This window comes from Prinia subflava, chromosome 7 (genome assembly GCF_021018805.1).
Source record: "Prinia subflava isolate CZ2003 ecotype Zambia chromosome 7, Cam_Psub_1.2, whole genome shotgun sequence".
Taxonomy (NCBI): Eukaryota; Metazoa; Chordata; class Aves; order Passeriformes; family Cisticolidae; genus Prinia; species Prinia subflava.
This window is the reverse complement of record NC_086253.1, coordinates 36,608,647-36,624,234: the sequence shown is the minus strand read 5'-3', so window position 1 is coordinate 36,624,234 and position 15,588 is coordinate 36,608,647. Positions and strand designations below refer to the sequence as shown.

The window sequence follows — 15,588 nt, the reverse complement described above, 5'->3', positions numbered from 1 at the left end:
AAGATAGACACAAAACTGTTTTTTCAATAGTTGGATATCAGGCAACCTTTCTTTCCAAGTCAAATATATGAGAATTTATTTTATTGAAATATGAGGTACTGGCAATAGTTAAATGCACTACAAATTCATCTTTAAGTCTAATACTGGTATAAGAAGTACTCTCCAACCCAGAGGTATTTAAAGTAAGTTTGCAAAAAATGTATTTCTAAAATGAATTTTACTATTTGTTTAGCTGGATCACCGATACAATGAATTCAAGCTCCATGCAATTATGTCTGAGCATAAGAAGACAATCACAGCCATATCTTGGTGTCCCCACGACCCTGACGTGTTTGCAAGTGCCAGTGCAGATAGTTTAGTGATCATTTGGAACGTGAATGAACAGAAAACTGTGGCCAAGCTGGAAAATACTAAAGGTATTTTAGACATGGAGATCTGTTCTGTCTATACAGCTTGATCCACGGGTATGAGAAATACTTGATAAAGTGTAAACTCTGTAGTTGGTAGGCTGGAGTTTTAACAATTGCCTGACACAATATTCTTGTCAGATTTTCTGCAGTTCATTCTAGAAAATGATGATAGTGTGTTTGAATAAATTGTCAACCATCTCATTTTTGGTAAAGAAAGACATTATTCTTTTTCTCCAAAGAAGTTGACCAGTTCAAGAATTAACTTTTCTAGTGATTTCTTGTTGAGCAAGGGAGAAAATAAAAGCCCAAATGAACATTATTTTCATTACTGTATAAAAGGATAAAATAATTAAATTTTTAAATAACAAATCTCATGATGACTTTAGCCAAGTGAAAGAAAATAAAAGGTAGCCTTAACAGATACAGATATAAATCATCAGTGAGTTTGAACAGCTTTTATTTAAATATCCTAATGCTTGTCTACCTGAATCTTGCCTCAGGCCTTGAAACTGCTGGAGATTGTCTTAAAACTCTAGGGGGTTAAGCAGCCATGTTACAGTTACATTTTCATGCCCAGTTCTGATTAATGCCATTTTGTCAAAACAAGTATTCTTACAGTCAATCTCATCAGGTTTCCTTGACTCCTACATTTTCATTCTTGGAAAGTGAGTGCAACCCAAGAACAGTCAGAATCTCAGGTTCTAATAAGCTATTTTTGAACGCTCTACTCTGTTATTTCCAGACCATTTAGGGATACCTCTGGAAACCTTTTACATCTTGCGTATCAAGGAAAAGAAAACTTCACAGTGATTTAATCTATTCTAAAAGAAGTATTTGTATGACTTTATGCATGAATATAAATGCTGATACCTATTTTCCAATACGTTGCTTGTTTAAAAAACTACCTCAGCCAATGACTAAACATGAAAGAAATGTTATTATTAGTATTTTAATATTTTGAGATAATCTTATGGTAATATGTGTTGCCATGAATTTTCCTAGTTTGCTGAGCGTTCATATTAAAGGAGAAATGTGCAGTTTCTCACGCTAGTGAATTGTAAACAAAGGACCATTTTTTGTAAATATTAGCAATGTTATGAATTCCTTCTCCAAGAGAAGGGGAGGTTGAATGACAGCCTCCTGGACCAATGTGGCAGGAGAGGTGGCGATACCCTTCTCCAATCCATGGTCACCTTGCCACAGGTATATAATGGCAAAATAAACTAAGGGGCAGGTCTTCTGCCCTGCTACTCTGTTGCACCCAGATCTGTGTCCCCAGTCTGTTTTCTGGCTAAGCCTCTACAGTGATAAATATGTTCAAATTTAAGATAGATTTATATGTTAAAACCTTCTGTTGCTTTCTCTTTTAGTCCCTTTTACACTGCCATATAAAATTGTCTAGGTTTTAAGTTTTCATCTTGAGGAATTTGTTTTGTTGTAATTTATTCCTTCAGGCATACATTATTAGGCTATGAGGATGATGAGGGTTGGAGATGTTAAGATCAAAATTCTTAAATGGGTCTGCCTACAGTTAGATATTAGACAACTGAATTAAAACTTCGATGTATCCAAAAGGAAGGTCTCAAGAGTTCCCTTTTATTACAGAGCTAGCTTTCAAATTTTGTGACACATATCTGCCTCTGTTAGATTTACCAATAAATTTCATTGTATTTTGCTAAAATAGGCATTTTGAAAGTCTCAGTATTTTACTGTCTTAGTAGCAAATAACATTACAGTGAAACATAGTAGGGAATGAAATTCTGAATGAATGAAAGTATTGTTTGCAGAATTGGGCTTATCCTTTTTCAGATGTCTGATTGTCTTTGGCACTGATGAAGTACAGATATGATGAAATACAGCCCATCAAAGTAGCATAAAAGTAATTTGTGAAATACTTTTCCTTCCTGCCTATGGAAATCTTTGGTTTATTTTTACACCATAAGATGTTCACACAATTCTCTGAATTTCAATCTAGTAATTTTTATGTAGAATAATTATTTCTACTGTTTTTCAAGACAATTGCTGATATTGGGTCAAGGAATACTACACTGAATTTTGTATCCTGGTTCTTATAAGGTTTTTGTATGTTTCAGGAATTCCTGCATCCCTTGGCTGGTGCTGGAATGAAGGTGATGCAGTTGCATTTGTGTCTCACAGAGGTCCACTGTATATTTGGACTATCTCAGGAGCTGACAGCGGGGTAACTGTGCATAGAGAAGCACATAGTTTCTTGTCAGATATCAGTCTGTTTAGATGGCATCCAAAGAAAAAAGGAAAGGTGATATTTGGGCATACTGATGGAAGCCTCTCTATTTTTCAACCAGGTAAAAACTCAATTGGCAAAATATGTAGTTTTATATATGTATCTCTTGTTTCTCCATATGCATGCAATTCTGCACTTCTAAAAATTAGATTCTATAATGTAGGTATGTACATAAAATTTGTTCTTGATTCATAATATTCCTATTCCCTCCATATCACAAAAGTATGTTTTCTTAGGTAAAGAATTCAGAGCATTTTCTTTACGGCTCCTTCTGTTTGTAATTAAGATAGGACTGCAATTTTTTGACAACTGCAGTAAACACTGTTTTTGAGAAAAATAACAGCCATAGTCTTCTACTGAACTATATTTTCCTGCAAGTTAATTCTTCTGAATGGAAAGACTTGTATCTTTTGTTTACTTTCCTACTTCTCCATTTGTCCTGGAGTCCTCTGTTTCATATTCTAGAATCCTCTGCAATTTTATAGGTAGACTCTCACATCACATTTAATATTATCTTAGTGGTTCTGTTCTTCCAAAGGATAGACGGAAAAATGTTTATATTTTTTTGTCTGAAATCCACTACACACATTTGTTCATAGTTTATAAATAGTCCAGTTCTCTGCTAAGAAGATGTCATGTTGATAAGCTCATTTGAAGGTAAAATTTCATTTGTTTTCATATTTTTCTTCAAAGGCAGATATCTGTATTGGTTGACTATTTCATTTTTTTCCTGACTGCTTCTTCTCTGAATAAAAATTGGTTTTCAACTCATGAGAAGAACTATCCTTTAAAAAATGTGGTAATTTTACGTAGAGTTGTTGTCCAACAGCCATGCAAAATTTATTTTTCTTCAGTTCACTCTACTAAGTTGTCATACAGGATGTCACAGAGAATAGATTCCCCTGCTTCTGTAGTGCTGACTGAGTAAGCACTGACATTGGGAAAAGGAAATCAATTTAATATGATAACATCTAAGTATTTATCAGACTGAGACTTTTCCTGAGGTCTGTCTAGAATGATTTGAATATGAAAACAGAAATAATAAGAAAAATATTTAAACTATCAAAATTATGTTCTGCAAATGAAAGTATAATATAGGCTGAAAAAAATCTAGGCAGTGACAGTTTTGTATGTACCACAATTCAAGTTGCTGTAAAAAATTTGTTTAAGGAAAATTATCCATTACTGTTGAGGATAAAACTATTTGCATCAACTCAAAATTTAGATTACATTATCACAGGAATGCTGCCTTTCTCTGTATTTGGGATAGTTTTCTTTATTATTGTAATATTACACATCTTTATTCAAATAAGTTTACAATTAAAAAACATAGAAGTTGTTTCCTGTTCTCAGCATACATAAGATTATACATTTCCAACAGAGAAATAAAATTTGAAAGTTTATATGCAGCTGGGTGAAAATTTTCTGCATAAGTAGCAGACTACACAATGTTTTTTTCACTATTGTTGTCTACTTAGTTTTCTCTCCCATGGCTGTATTTTCTTTTTTATTAACTCTAGACTATGCGTTTATGTATCAGAACATTTAGCATAAATAAAATATATGCAAGAATACAAGATTAATACCCAGTTTTTAGGGAAATTAAATGTATCCATATTGAACCAAACATTCTCCCTTTCAATTGTTCTCACTTAAGTTTACCTAGATGAACTGTGACACAGTTGCATGATTCATCCTGTTCATGCCTTCTTTTAATGGAAAACAAAATGTAACAGTTAGAGTTTTCATGAGGTTTGCTTTTAGACTTTTTTTTGCAACACAGGTAAAATGGAATGGCTCCTAGATACTTACTGTTTTATACTCTCCCACCATGTGGTTGTGCTTTCTTGGGGCTGAAATGTTTAAATCTGGATGGCTTCAGTCGCTTGAGCACTTTTTGCTTTTGGTTCTTGTATAGCTAACTGAAAAATGATAATTCTGCTTTGCTGTTTGTTTTTGTTTTTCATTTCAATGTTGATTTGCAGTAAAACAAAAAGGTGAGTGGTAATGTAAGCAGGGGACATTGTTTAAAAATGTAGGAGTTCTCAAGTTTTTGGCAAATTAAAGCAATTATCATACTTCTGTTACTCCCAATGTTTCCAGAGTGGAAAAAAAATGGAATCAAGAAATTGGTTTATACTGTTAATTGTTGTGCAGTCTTAAATTATTTTTCCCATTTCTCATACCTGATTTTATAAAATTGCACTAGATGTAATGTGTATGAGACAGTATCAAAACTGAAAATTAGATTGAAGCTGAATAATAGAAGGTGTCAATTCCTTATTTCTAGAAAAGCAGTAATAATTTTTTTTTTTTTTAGTACAAGATCACAACTTCAGAAATACATATTATTTCATCTGGACTGTACACTGTTTTATAAAACTAAGATTAATCTCTCTGTAAAATTAAAACTGGGAGATAAATATGATATTAAAAAATGTGGGTTTTGATAATACAGATAAAGTGAAATATGGTGTCTTTTTTGTAGGTGTCAGACTAGATACTTAATGGTCTGTTTTGGCTACAGAATCTGTAAACACTTCATAGCTGCACATACAGTTTTAAAGAGGAAAAAAAAGTCTAAAGGCAGTTGTTCAGAAAAAGCCTTTACTGTCACAATACTGCTTTATTTTGCCTGTATTTGTTGTGGTGTGTAGGCTTACCTACACTCTAATGGATTGTATTTTATGCTGTGCTGCAGACCTTTACTCACAGAAGTTCTTAGAACAATGTATATGATTTAACGTATATATTGTTCTATTCCTTTTCTAGAAAATTATTTTTCTAAACCTGACAGCTTTTTCTGTTTTCTGCTTTATTAAACATAAAATTGAATCTGATAGAAAAAGAAATACTGTAAGTCAAATATTGCAAAGATAGCTTCATTAATTTCACTGGTGCAGACAATAGAGCAGGCTAGTGAAAATTTCAGGAGAGAGGCAAAAATCATGTTTGCCAACCTTGTAGCTATTGATGTATTTGATTTAATTTTTAAATAACCTGTTTTCTTGTGCACTTTAAAGGTTCTAAAAATCAGAAACATGTCTTAAGACCTGAGTCTCTTGAAGGAACTGATGAAGAGGATCCAGTTACAGCTCTGGAGTGGGACCCTTTGTCAACGGATTACCTTCTTGTTGCTAATTTACATAATGGTATTCGACTAGTTGATTCTGAATCTCTGTCCTGTATCACAACTTTTAGTTTGCCCAGTGCAGCAGCATCTGTTCAGTGTTTAGCCTGGGTTTCTAGTGCACCTGGAATGTTTATAACTGGAGGTAAGGCTTTTATTTCCTGATTTATACAAAGATAACAAGTAATACTGAGCCTTCAAAATTGATACCCTAAGTTTGATTTTTCTGTTTCATATTTTTAAAAGTAGAAGCGTACATGAATTGTAAAAACAAAAAAGACCATAACACAAAACTGGAAAAAATAAAACTACACTGAGGAGTTTTTTACATGTTTTAAAAATTTTAGCTGCATAAATATGTGACCTCCTACAACTTTTTATGCTAAGTAATATTTTCTTCATGCACCCTTTAGCAAAAAATATATGAATTCCTTTGGCAATAGGAGTAAACTAGTGACTAGTTCATGTCACTTCAAAGATTTAAAAAATTAAAAGAAGAAAAGAATCTATTTGCTGCCTCTTTTCTACACCATAGACATTATTGTTCAGGTTGAACTAATGAATAAAGGAAACTAAGGCTGGCAGAATATTTTATAATGAGAGAATTTATATGTGTTTAAATAGCTAATGTCAATAATGATTGTTGTTAGTAGTAATATGGCCATAGTGGTAAATGGAGGATAAATGTCATGGCTGTTACACTAGATGATCTCCAGAGGTCTCCTCCAACCCTAACTATTCTGTGATTCTGTGGAGTTGACAGTGCCTGTTTATAAAATTGTTCTTAGGACTTGGTGTTTAATTCACTGCTGTATTTTTGTATAAATCAGTCCTCAAACCACATACCTCTGTGTTTTGTTTGTTTTTTTTGAACCTCAGATTCTCAGGTTGGTGTGTTACGTGTGTGGAATGTTTCACGTACAACACCTATAGATAATTTTAAATTGAAGCAAACTGGTTTCCATGGCTTGCATGTGTTAAGTTCTCCTCCAAAGAAAAAGTGTAAGTGTAATTTTGATTGTTATTAATTGTAATGACTGCAGCTTAAGAAAATTGTATTTATTAGTCCTGTTATGTTCAGCTCAATCCCTGTAGGGTTGGTCAGCTATTTAGTTCTTAGTTAAAGTACCTTTTGCTGCTAGTGGATTAGACACATGCATAAAGGATCAAGTATTTTATAAGTCCCTTTTTTAGTAGGACAGGCTTCATACAGGAATTCTCCATTTCTTTTGTTTTAAATCTCATTAGAATACAAGCATTTTGCTCTTTATAATTTTACTTATTGAATTAAGAAATAATCTTCTCTCTTTGTCTTTTGCTTTATTTTGTTAAGCATGTTCATCACAGTATCCTACTAAAAATCACCATACATCTTCAACAAGTGAGGCTGTTCCACCTCCAACTTTAACCCAAAACCAAGCATTTTCTCTTCCTCCTGGTCATACCGTCTGTTGCTTCATGGATGGTGGAGTGGGGCTTTATGACATGGGAGCCAAGAAGTGGGATTTCCTTAGAGATTTGGTATGGTTCATCTCTGTCTTTGAATAGAGAGTTTATTTGGTTTATGCACTTTCTTCTAACAGAAAAAAACCTGGAGAATGAAGTCTTTGCAGTACTGTAATGCAGTTTCTATTGTTAAAAAGAGCCCAGGAAACAAAATGACAGTTCTGAAGTTCAAAGTATCCTTTTATTGGAAATTACTGAATTCTGTTGAAAGTATTCTAACGATTTGTTTTAAACCAGAAATAAAGATTTAAGGACTTGGTTTTTTGTTTGTTTAGTTTTTTAACTCAAATTTTAGTTTGATGGCCTTCTTAGAAATTTTCTCTTGTGGGTTTTCTGTAATTCAGAATAAAAGTTTGAGTCTTTTCATCAGAGAGCTATATGGTTGATGCACTCAGTTTAACATTACAAAGACTGAATTATTAAATTTTCTTTGAAGCTGAAATTCAGAAATGGTTTTAACACATATTAGATAACCCTCTTCTTCACCAGGCTTTTGGTTGTTGAGGTGCTTGAGGATATTTCTTTTTTCCTCTTTCCAAATTCCCTTTTCACTGAAAAAAGCTCCAAACAAACAAAACCCAAATAATTTTCAGCTGTACTCCTATAAGCATTTGTATAGAGGCTGCTGGTTGGTTTTCTCTTTCCATTTCTATTGGATTTGGTCCTGTAACAAAACTGAGGCTTAAAAAAATCTTACATAATACCTCTGTTTTGTATATTTACTCACTTAAATTCTACAATTCATGTCTTGGAACACAACCAATTGAAACATGAAATCGCTGATGGATTGAAGTTTAAACTGCAGTAGGGCATAGATGGTATCTAGTAACACAGAATAATCAGTGGGGTTCTAGACAACTTGTAGAACAGGTTTGACATACAGAGCTTTGTTTTTCCATTCAGGTTCTTTTTGCTAAAAGGGAAAAACTGATCCTGTTTTAATTTTTTTTCTTATTTTTTTAAATTCAATTTTTAGCAACATAGTTCCAACAGAAATGCTAACAAGTTCCTGGCATTGTATACACTGTGGTTTCAGGAAAGAATTTTTCTGGTTTTAGTAATATCTATGAAAAAGCATGTTATACTTTAAGTTATTTTATGACTTTTAATTTTGACTGATAAGCCTAAATATAAAGGGGTTTTGGAACTCTTAATTGACCTGACAAATAAATTAAATAAAATATCTTTTAGAGTTTGATCTAGAGTTGGATTTATGAAAAATCAAATGTAATAAAAATGGATTAAATATTTGTTTCATTTAAGGGACATGTTGAGACCATCTTTGATTGCAAATTCAAACCTGATAACCCTGATCTTCTTGCTACAGCTTCATTTGATGGCACAATAAAAGTTTGGGACATAAATACTTTATCAGCGGTTTATACATCTCCTGGTAATGAGGGGGTTATTTATTCCATTTCTTGGGCTCCAGGTAAGAATATTTTGCTGTATGTCTAGATGTTCTTTGACTGCAGAATTTGTCATATAAAATAATTAGTTTTATATAGAAAGGCATCTTATAAGGCTTAAACAAAACTTAATTATCTGTGAAACCAGCAGAGGTCAATGCTTCCGACCTTGCTGAAGCTTACCTTTCTGAGAAATGCTGAGTATTTCGTACTCTGAACGGAGAGAGGTGAACATTTGGAACATTTCTAACATGGCATTATGCAGATGACAAAATGTCTTGCTTTGCATGAGAAGCAGCTACTTAAAGGAATTCAGATTATAGTTTGTGCTGAAGTAGAGGAACATATGTATTTATTGCTTTTTCTTCCTTCTTTGTGTAGGAGTCTAATCACTGAAGAATTCTGCTTTAACCTTATTAGAATAGGAAGTGTCTTTTCTGCAAAACATCTACTTTTTCTTAGACAAATCACTGGAGTCTCTGAGAAATTTTCTTTTTAAAACTGTTCTTTGGTAACCCTCTTTGGTGTACCTGAAAATACACTTCTGATACTTGTCAATAGTTGACAATAGGTTGACTTCCTTGTGTTTTATTTCTTTGGACAGCAGATGTGTTTTTAAAAAATCTAAATAATTCATCTCTCTATTCTCATCTGCACTTTTAAACTCTGACAGGAGGAGAAATATTGTGGTGGAAGCTTAATGTAGTCTGCATATGTGAAATAAATTTGCACTTTTTCATTTCAGAGAGTCTCTTGCACCTTATAAATCTTCACAAATAATTTGTCTTGCTATATAGAAATCACAGCAATATAAAATAAAGTGCTTGGTTATTTAGTTTTCAACTTTAAATTCAATTTGTTGTTGTATCTCACACTGAATGGATAGTTTGTTTGCTGCTGCAGAGGTGTGGAGTTGTTGCTTTTGTTTTTGTTGTTTTGGTTGGTTTTTGTGTTTTTTTCTAAGTAAATTGGAAGCACATGCTTCAACTTTGTTCCTTACCACCCTGTCCAAAACCTCCCATCACTCCCAGCCAGAACTTTTTCTTTCACCTTACTCGTTCACCCAGTGTTTCTTTCACCTTACTCCCAGACAGTTCCTATCTGCCTTGTACTTTGCTCCTAATATATAATCTAAGGCATGTCACCATTTGTTTGGTCTCAGAAGATCTTTGAAAAAAGATATTACTCCTTTTTCTTTTTTCTCCCCTTTCATTATCCTACTTGAGTTTATTCCCAGTTTATATGTTTACATTCCTAGACTCCTCCTGCATAGATTGTCTTTTCTGCCTCTGAAGCTTGGAGTAAGACAAGAGTCAAAACTTTCCTATAAATTTGCTATTTATGAAAAGCGTAGCTGTGTTGGGATAGAGTCACTGTGGGGAGGAGAATTTGGTGGCTTTTGGATTAGACCTGAATTGAATTTTTAGGTTCTCAGTGTGATGTTTTGTACTCAGATTTTCCACCCTATAGAGTGGGGTTAGAGATTCAAGTACATTCTTGATGGTCTTAGTTGCAGCAGTGGTGCAAGATTAAGAAAACAGTATACTGTTAGATATTCTCTCTCATTTCTATGATTTGTCTTTATACGTAGGGAATTTTAAAGGAAAATGCTCTAGTTGCTACAGCTTTAATCTTGAAATATTGAGGTTACCTTTTTTTCAGTTTGAGTCATATAGATATTGATCATTAATTTTTTTGCATGCAAGACTTTAAGCAGGCATTAATATACCTTTTACAGCAAGACAATTTTTATTTGACCATTCCTCAAAACAGGAATGCAGAAAAACAGGTCAGGCTTTCATGGGAATTGATGTTTGTGACTTAGTAGAGAATGCTGGCCTTAAACTATGGAAAACTCATGTTCATGTATCATTGATGTCTTCTGTTCCTATTACATTTCCTCAATTTAAAGTAGAACCACTGTCAAACAATATTCTGGTTTTATAATTATTGTAATATTTTACAAACATCTTTCTTTAAAGGAAATCTGAACTGCATAGCGGGTGGAACATCCAGAAATGGTGCCTTTATCTGGGATGTTCGAAAAGGCAAAATGATAACCAGATTCAACGAGGTAAGCTGAGACTACTACTTTTTTTTGTCTATATGAAATTTGTTAGTCATTCCCTGTAGTGTCCATAAATAGGGATGGCCAAAGTACATATGTTTTTGAAAGGTGCTGTAGTATAAAAAATCTATGGAGTTATGTGAGTGCCAGTTTACATGTGTGGCAGAAGTATTTTTACTTCCTCAGACTGGATTTGTGATGTAAGAGTAGTGAAGCCCCAGATGGACTCCATTATCTTAAAATTGGTCCTAGGGGTATACATGGCAAAAGCATAGCTGAATCCTTCTTAACTGTGTAAACATATATGGACATACAGACTCAGCAGCAAAATCAAAACTGTATTCTGTATTTTCAAACATAAGGGCCAGAAAAAATTCTCAGTACCTGAAGTCTAGATCAATAAAGCTCCATTTTGCAGCACACTAAGCAGTATGACTCATTTAGCAGCTTGCTTGTGTTACTAAAATTTATCCAGGCATTTTTAAGTCCTGAAATAGTAGCATAATTTTTATTGGCAGAAGGAGCTGTGTAATAACATGCTATAGTATTTTACACTATTTTGTATATTCCTAGTATAAAGCTGTGATCTTCAGATTATACAGACATAATTATTTAAATATAGGATCTGCATCAATGTACAAGGAATGCTCTTTAAAATGAGAGCTGAGGGTGTGGAGAGAGACATGAGCAGACAAATATGCCTACCTTCAGGAGTTCTGGCATGCTAATACTGATATTTGCCTTTGTGTTACTAAATAACACTTCTGTAGTACTGGTCCTGATGTATGTCCCTATTAAGTTTTCTCGTATCACAATTTTTCATGCCCACTAATTTCATTATTCCAGCAAGTAACTAAACTTTATTCAGGATCACTGTATGATTAAGGTTGGAAGAGACCACAGGGAATCATCTGGTCCAACCTCCCTGCTCAAGCAGGGTCATCCTAGAAAACTTTTCAAAGGATTGCATCCAGGTTCTAGAATATCTTCAGAGAGGGAGACTCTCCAGCCTCTCAGGATAATCTCTTCCAGTGCTTGGTCACTTACACAATAGAGTTGTTCTTCCTCATGTTCAGGTGGAACTTCCTCTGCATCAATTTCTGCCCATTGCTTCTTGTCGTTTTGCTCAGCACCACCAAGCAGAGCCTGGATTCATCCTCTTGGCACCCTCCTATCAGATACTGACAGACACTGATGATCACCTCTCAGTTGTGACTTGTCAAGACTGAATAGGCCCATCTCTCTCCTCGTTTTCTTGTAAGAGAAATCATTTTTGTTGCCCCCTATTGGACCCGCTCCACAAGCTCCATGTTTCTCTTGTCCTGAGGAGACCAGAACTGGACACAGCACTCCAGATGTGGCCTCACCAGGGCAGAGTAGAAGAGCAGGATCACATTCCTCCACCTGCTGGAATGGTTTTCCTCATGCACTCCAGGACATCATTGGCTTTCTTGGCCACAAGATCACACTGCTGGCTCATGGACAGTTTGGTGTCCACCAGAACCCTCAGGACCTTCACAGAGCTGCTTCCCAGCAGGCTGGCCTCAGCATGTCTGATATCTGGGGTTATTCCTCTCCAGGTGCAGGACCATGCCTTCATCTTTGCTGAACTTCAGTTAGTTACTCTCTGTCCATCTCTCCAACCTGCCAGGGTCCCTCTGAAGGGCTGCACAGCGCTCTGGGGTATCGGCCACCCCTCCCAGCTTTGTGTCATCAGTGAACTGGCTGAGCAGGCATCTGCCCCTTCTCCAAGTCATTGATCAACAAGCTAAACAATTCTGGACCCAGTGTTGAACCTTGGGGGCCATCACTATTATGGGCCTTTAACTAGACACTGTGCCACTGATTACAACCTCTGGGCTCTGCTGTTCAGCCAGTTCTCAATCCACCTCACTGTCCACTCATACAGTCCACACTTCCTGAGTTTGAGTATGAGGACTTTGTGAGAAACAGTGTTGAAATTCTTGCTGAAGTCAAGGTGGGCAATATCCACTGCTCTCCCCTCATTCATCCAGGTAGTTGTGTCATCGTAGAAGACAATCAGGTTGGTCAAATGTGACTCACCTTTAGTGAACGAATGCTGACTACACCTGATCACATTCTTGTCGTCCATGTGGATAGAGCTGAACTCCAGAATGAAGCACTCCATTGTCACCCTGGTTTTGAAGACTTTTCTAAGCCTTCTGTAATGTTCTTCATATTGGAGTCAGAAATTTTACCTTATCACACCTTCTACTATAAACAATAGCCATGTTTTGCTAACATGGCTTTCATTGTTTACATACTTTGCTAACATGGCTTTCATTGTTTACATATTTCTAGGTGGGAGGAAAAAGTTGATTGACAGTTAGCTTGACCAATGTGGATTGAGAGGTGGAATTCCATCTTCCAATCCACAGGCCCCATAGGAAATGTATAAAACTGAGTTTTGTAAATAAACTCGTCCCCTTTTCCTGCTTCGTTCACCAGCGTGTCCTCGTGTGGTTCTTTCTGTGTCCGCTGTGACATTCCATCACCTTTACAGGAATTGATGTAAGGCTAATTGGCTAGTAGTTCCCTGGATCCTCTTTCTTTTTGAAGACTGGAGTGACATTTGTCTTCTTACAGTCCTCTCTCAGACACCTATCTTGATTGCTATAACCTTTCAAAGATGTCTATGAGCAGCGACACTGTGGTGATAACCAGAACTCTTTCAGCATTTTTGGATGCATCCTGCAAAGGCCTGTGGACCTGTAGATGTCAAGTTTATCGGGGTGTTCTCTAACCCAGTTCTTTTTGATCAAGGGAAACTCTTCCTTCCATCATTCTTCTGTGCTGGTCCCTTGAGTCAGAGATTACTGAGAGCTGCTCTTGTCAGTGAAGACTGTTGTAAAGAACATATTCAGTAACTACCTTGTTTGCAACCTCTATTACCAGGGTCCTCCCTCCATTTATTATCCTTTCTTTTCCTTTTGTTAGTAATGGAGTTGAAGAAGCACTACTTGTTGTCCTTGACATCCGTGGCCAGATTTAATTCCAGATGAGCCTTTGTTTTCCTTAACTCCTTTCTACTAATTCTGACAACCTCTCTATATTAATTCCAAGTGGCCTGACTCTGCTTCTATCTCCTGTGCATTTCCTACGTGTGCTTAAGTAATGACAGAAGTTCTTTGGTCATCCATGAAGATCTCTTTCCCCCTTTACCCAATTTCTTGCTCATCAAGGTGCATTGTTCTTGAGCCTGGAGGAGTTGATCCTTGAATATCAACTGATTCTGTTGGATCCTTTTTATCTGCAGAGTGTGTTCCTGTGGAACTGTTAGAAAAAATCCCTGAGACTAAAGAGACTAAAGGTAGCTCTGCTGAAGTCCATAATTGTATCTTACTTGCTGCCCTGCTTCCACCTTGCCTCATACTGAACTCCACAGTCTCATGGCCACAACAGCCAAGGTTGCCTCCAGCCTTCACATCTCCCACAAGGCTTTCCCTGCATGTTAGCATGAGGTTCAAGCTGCATAACATTCCTTTCAGGATCCTCCACTATCTGTGACAGCAAGTTGTCATTAACACTTTTCAGGAACATCTTGGACTGTTTAGGCTTCACTGTATTGCTTCTCCAGCAGATGTCAGGGTAGTTAAAGTGCCCCACAAGAGCCAGTGCCTGTGACATTAGGGCTATTCTAGCTGGCAATAGAAGGCTTCATCCACTTCTTTTTATCTATCAGGCAGCCTATAGCAAACACCAACAATGTCTTTTATCCAAACCATAAGCCCTCAACTTGCCCATCATGCATTCCAAGAAAGAGCTTGATACATCCTAGATGTTGCCACACCAGGGGGAAATTCCACCAATGTGACTTCATGGCCTATCTTTCCTAAACAGTGTGTAGTCTTTTGTGGCAACATTCCAGTCATGAGAGCTAGCCCCCTGTGTCTCTGTAATTACAACAAAATCAAAGGCTTGTGACTGCACACAGATCTCTAGTTCATCCAGTTCGTTCTCCATACTATGTGTGTGCTGGGGTACAGGCACCTTACAGAAGTATTTGATTGTGTCCACATCCCAGTGGATGTGCAAGCTGTCTAGTGATTATGTCTTTGGCTGCTTGTGCTTGCTCCAGGCATTGCCTCTTAAGCCTCCTTATGTTACTAGAGTGGTTTCTATTGTTCTCTCCTTCCCTACACTCTCTCTGGTAAGCCTGGCCCTGGCCTCTTTCCAAACTAATTTAAAGCTCTCAAAATGAGCCCTACGTACTCCTGAACTAAGATCCATTTTCTCCTTTGAGACAGCTGGACCCCATTTGTTGCCAGCAGGCTTGGTGTTGTATAAATTGATCCGTGATCAAAACCCCCAAAACTGAGCTGGTAACAGCAATATCAAATCCAGTTGTTCATCTGCATGACCTTCCTCTTTCTTGCCACATCATTCCCTGCAACTGGCAGGACAGAAGGGAACACAACTTGTCCTTCGCATCCCCTGAGGAGCCATCCTGAGGCCCAAACATCCCTCTTGATTGTCTACAGTGTTCTTTATTTAAGCTTTAAATTTATATAGTTATGGATTGCTCATTCTTCAGCTTGACCCAGCTTTTCTTCTTGGATTCTGGAAGCTATAGACATTTTACTACCTATCTCCATAGTCACAATGTTTTGGACTTGGATTCACAAACATCCAGCTTATATTGGGTACTCATTATAATGTAGTTTTGTACAGTGGGACAAAAGGGCTGACACTCATAGGATAATAAAATAAAAAAGATGAGTCAATAGATGAGAGAAAAAGGGGTGAATTATTTCTTATTGATAGGTATTTTGCATTTTTTG

The 15,588-nt window shown here is 36.2% G+C and overlaps 1 protein-coding gene across 1 annotated transcript in view; it reads left to right on the top strand.

Annotated features, from left to right (window-relative positions):
- Nucleotides 1-15,588, top strand: part of WDR17 (WD repeat domain 17) — a 56,427-nt gene that overhangs the window by 18,586 nt on the left and 22,253 nt on the right. The window contains exons 3-9 of the mRNA XM_063402174.1: nt 233-416; nt 2,504-2,734; nt 5,697-5,948; nt 6,683-6,805; nt 7,137-7,324; nt 8,573-8,741; nt 10,701-10,792. Coding sequence (XP_063258244.1) covers nt 233-416; nt 2,504-2,734; nt 5,697-5,948; nt 6,683-6,805; nt 7,137-7,324; nt 8,573-8,741; nt 10,701-10,792 — 1,239 coding nt within the window. The remainder of the gene's footprint in view (nt 1-232; nt 417-2,503; nt 2,735-5,696; nt 5,949-6,682; nt 6,806-7,136; nt 7,325-8,572; nt 8,742-10,700; nt 10,793-15,588) is intronic.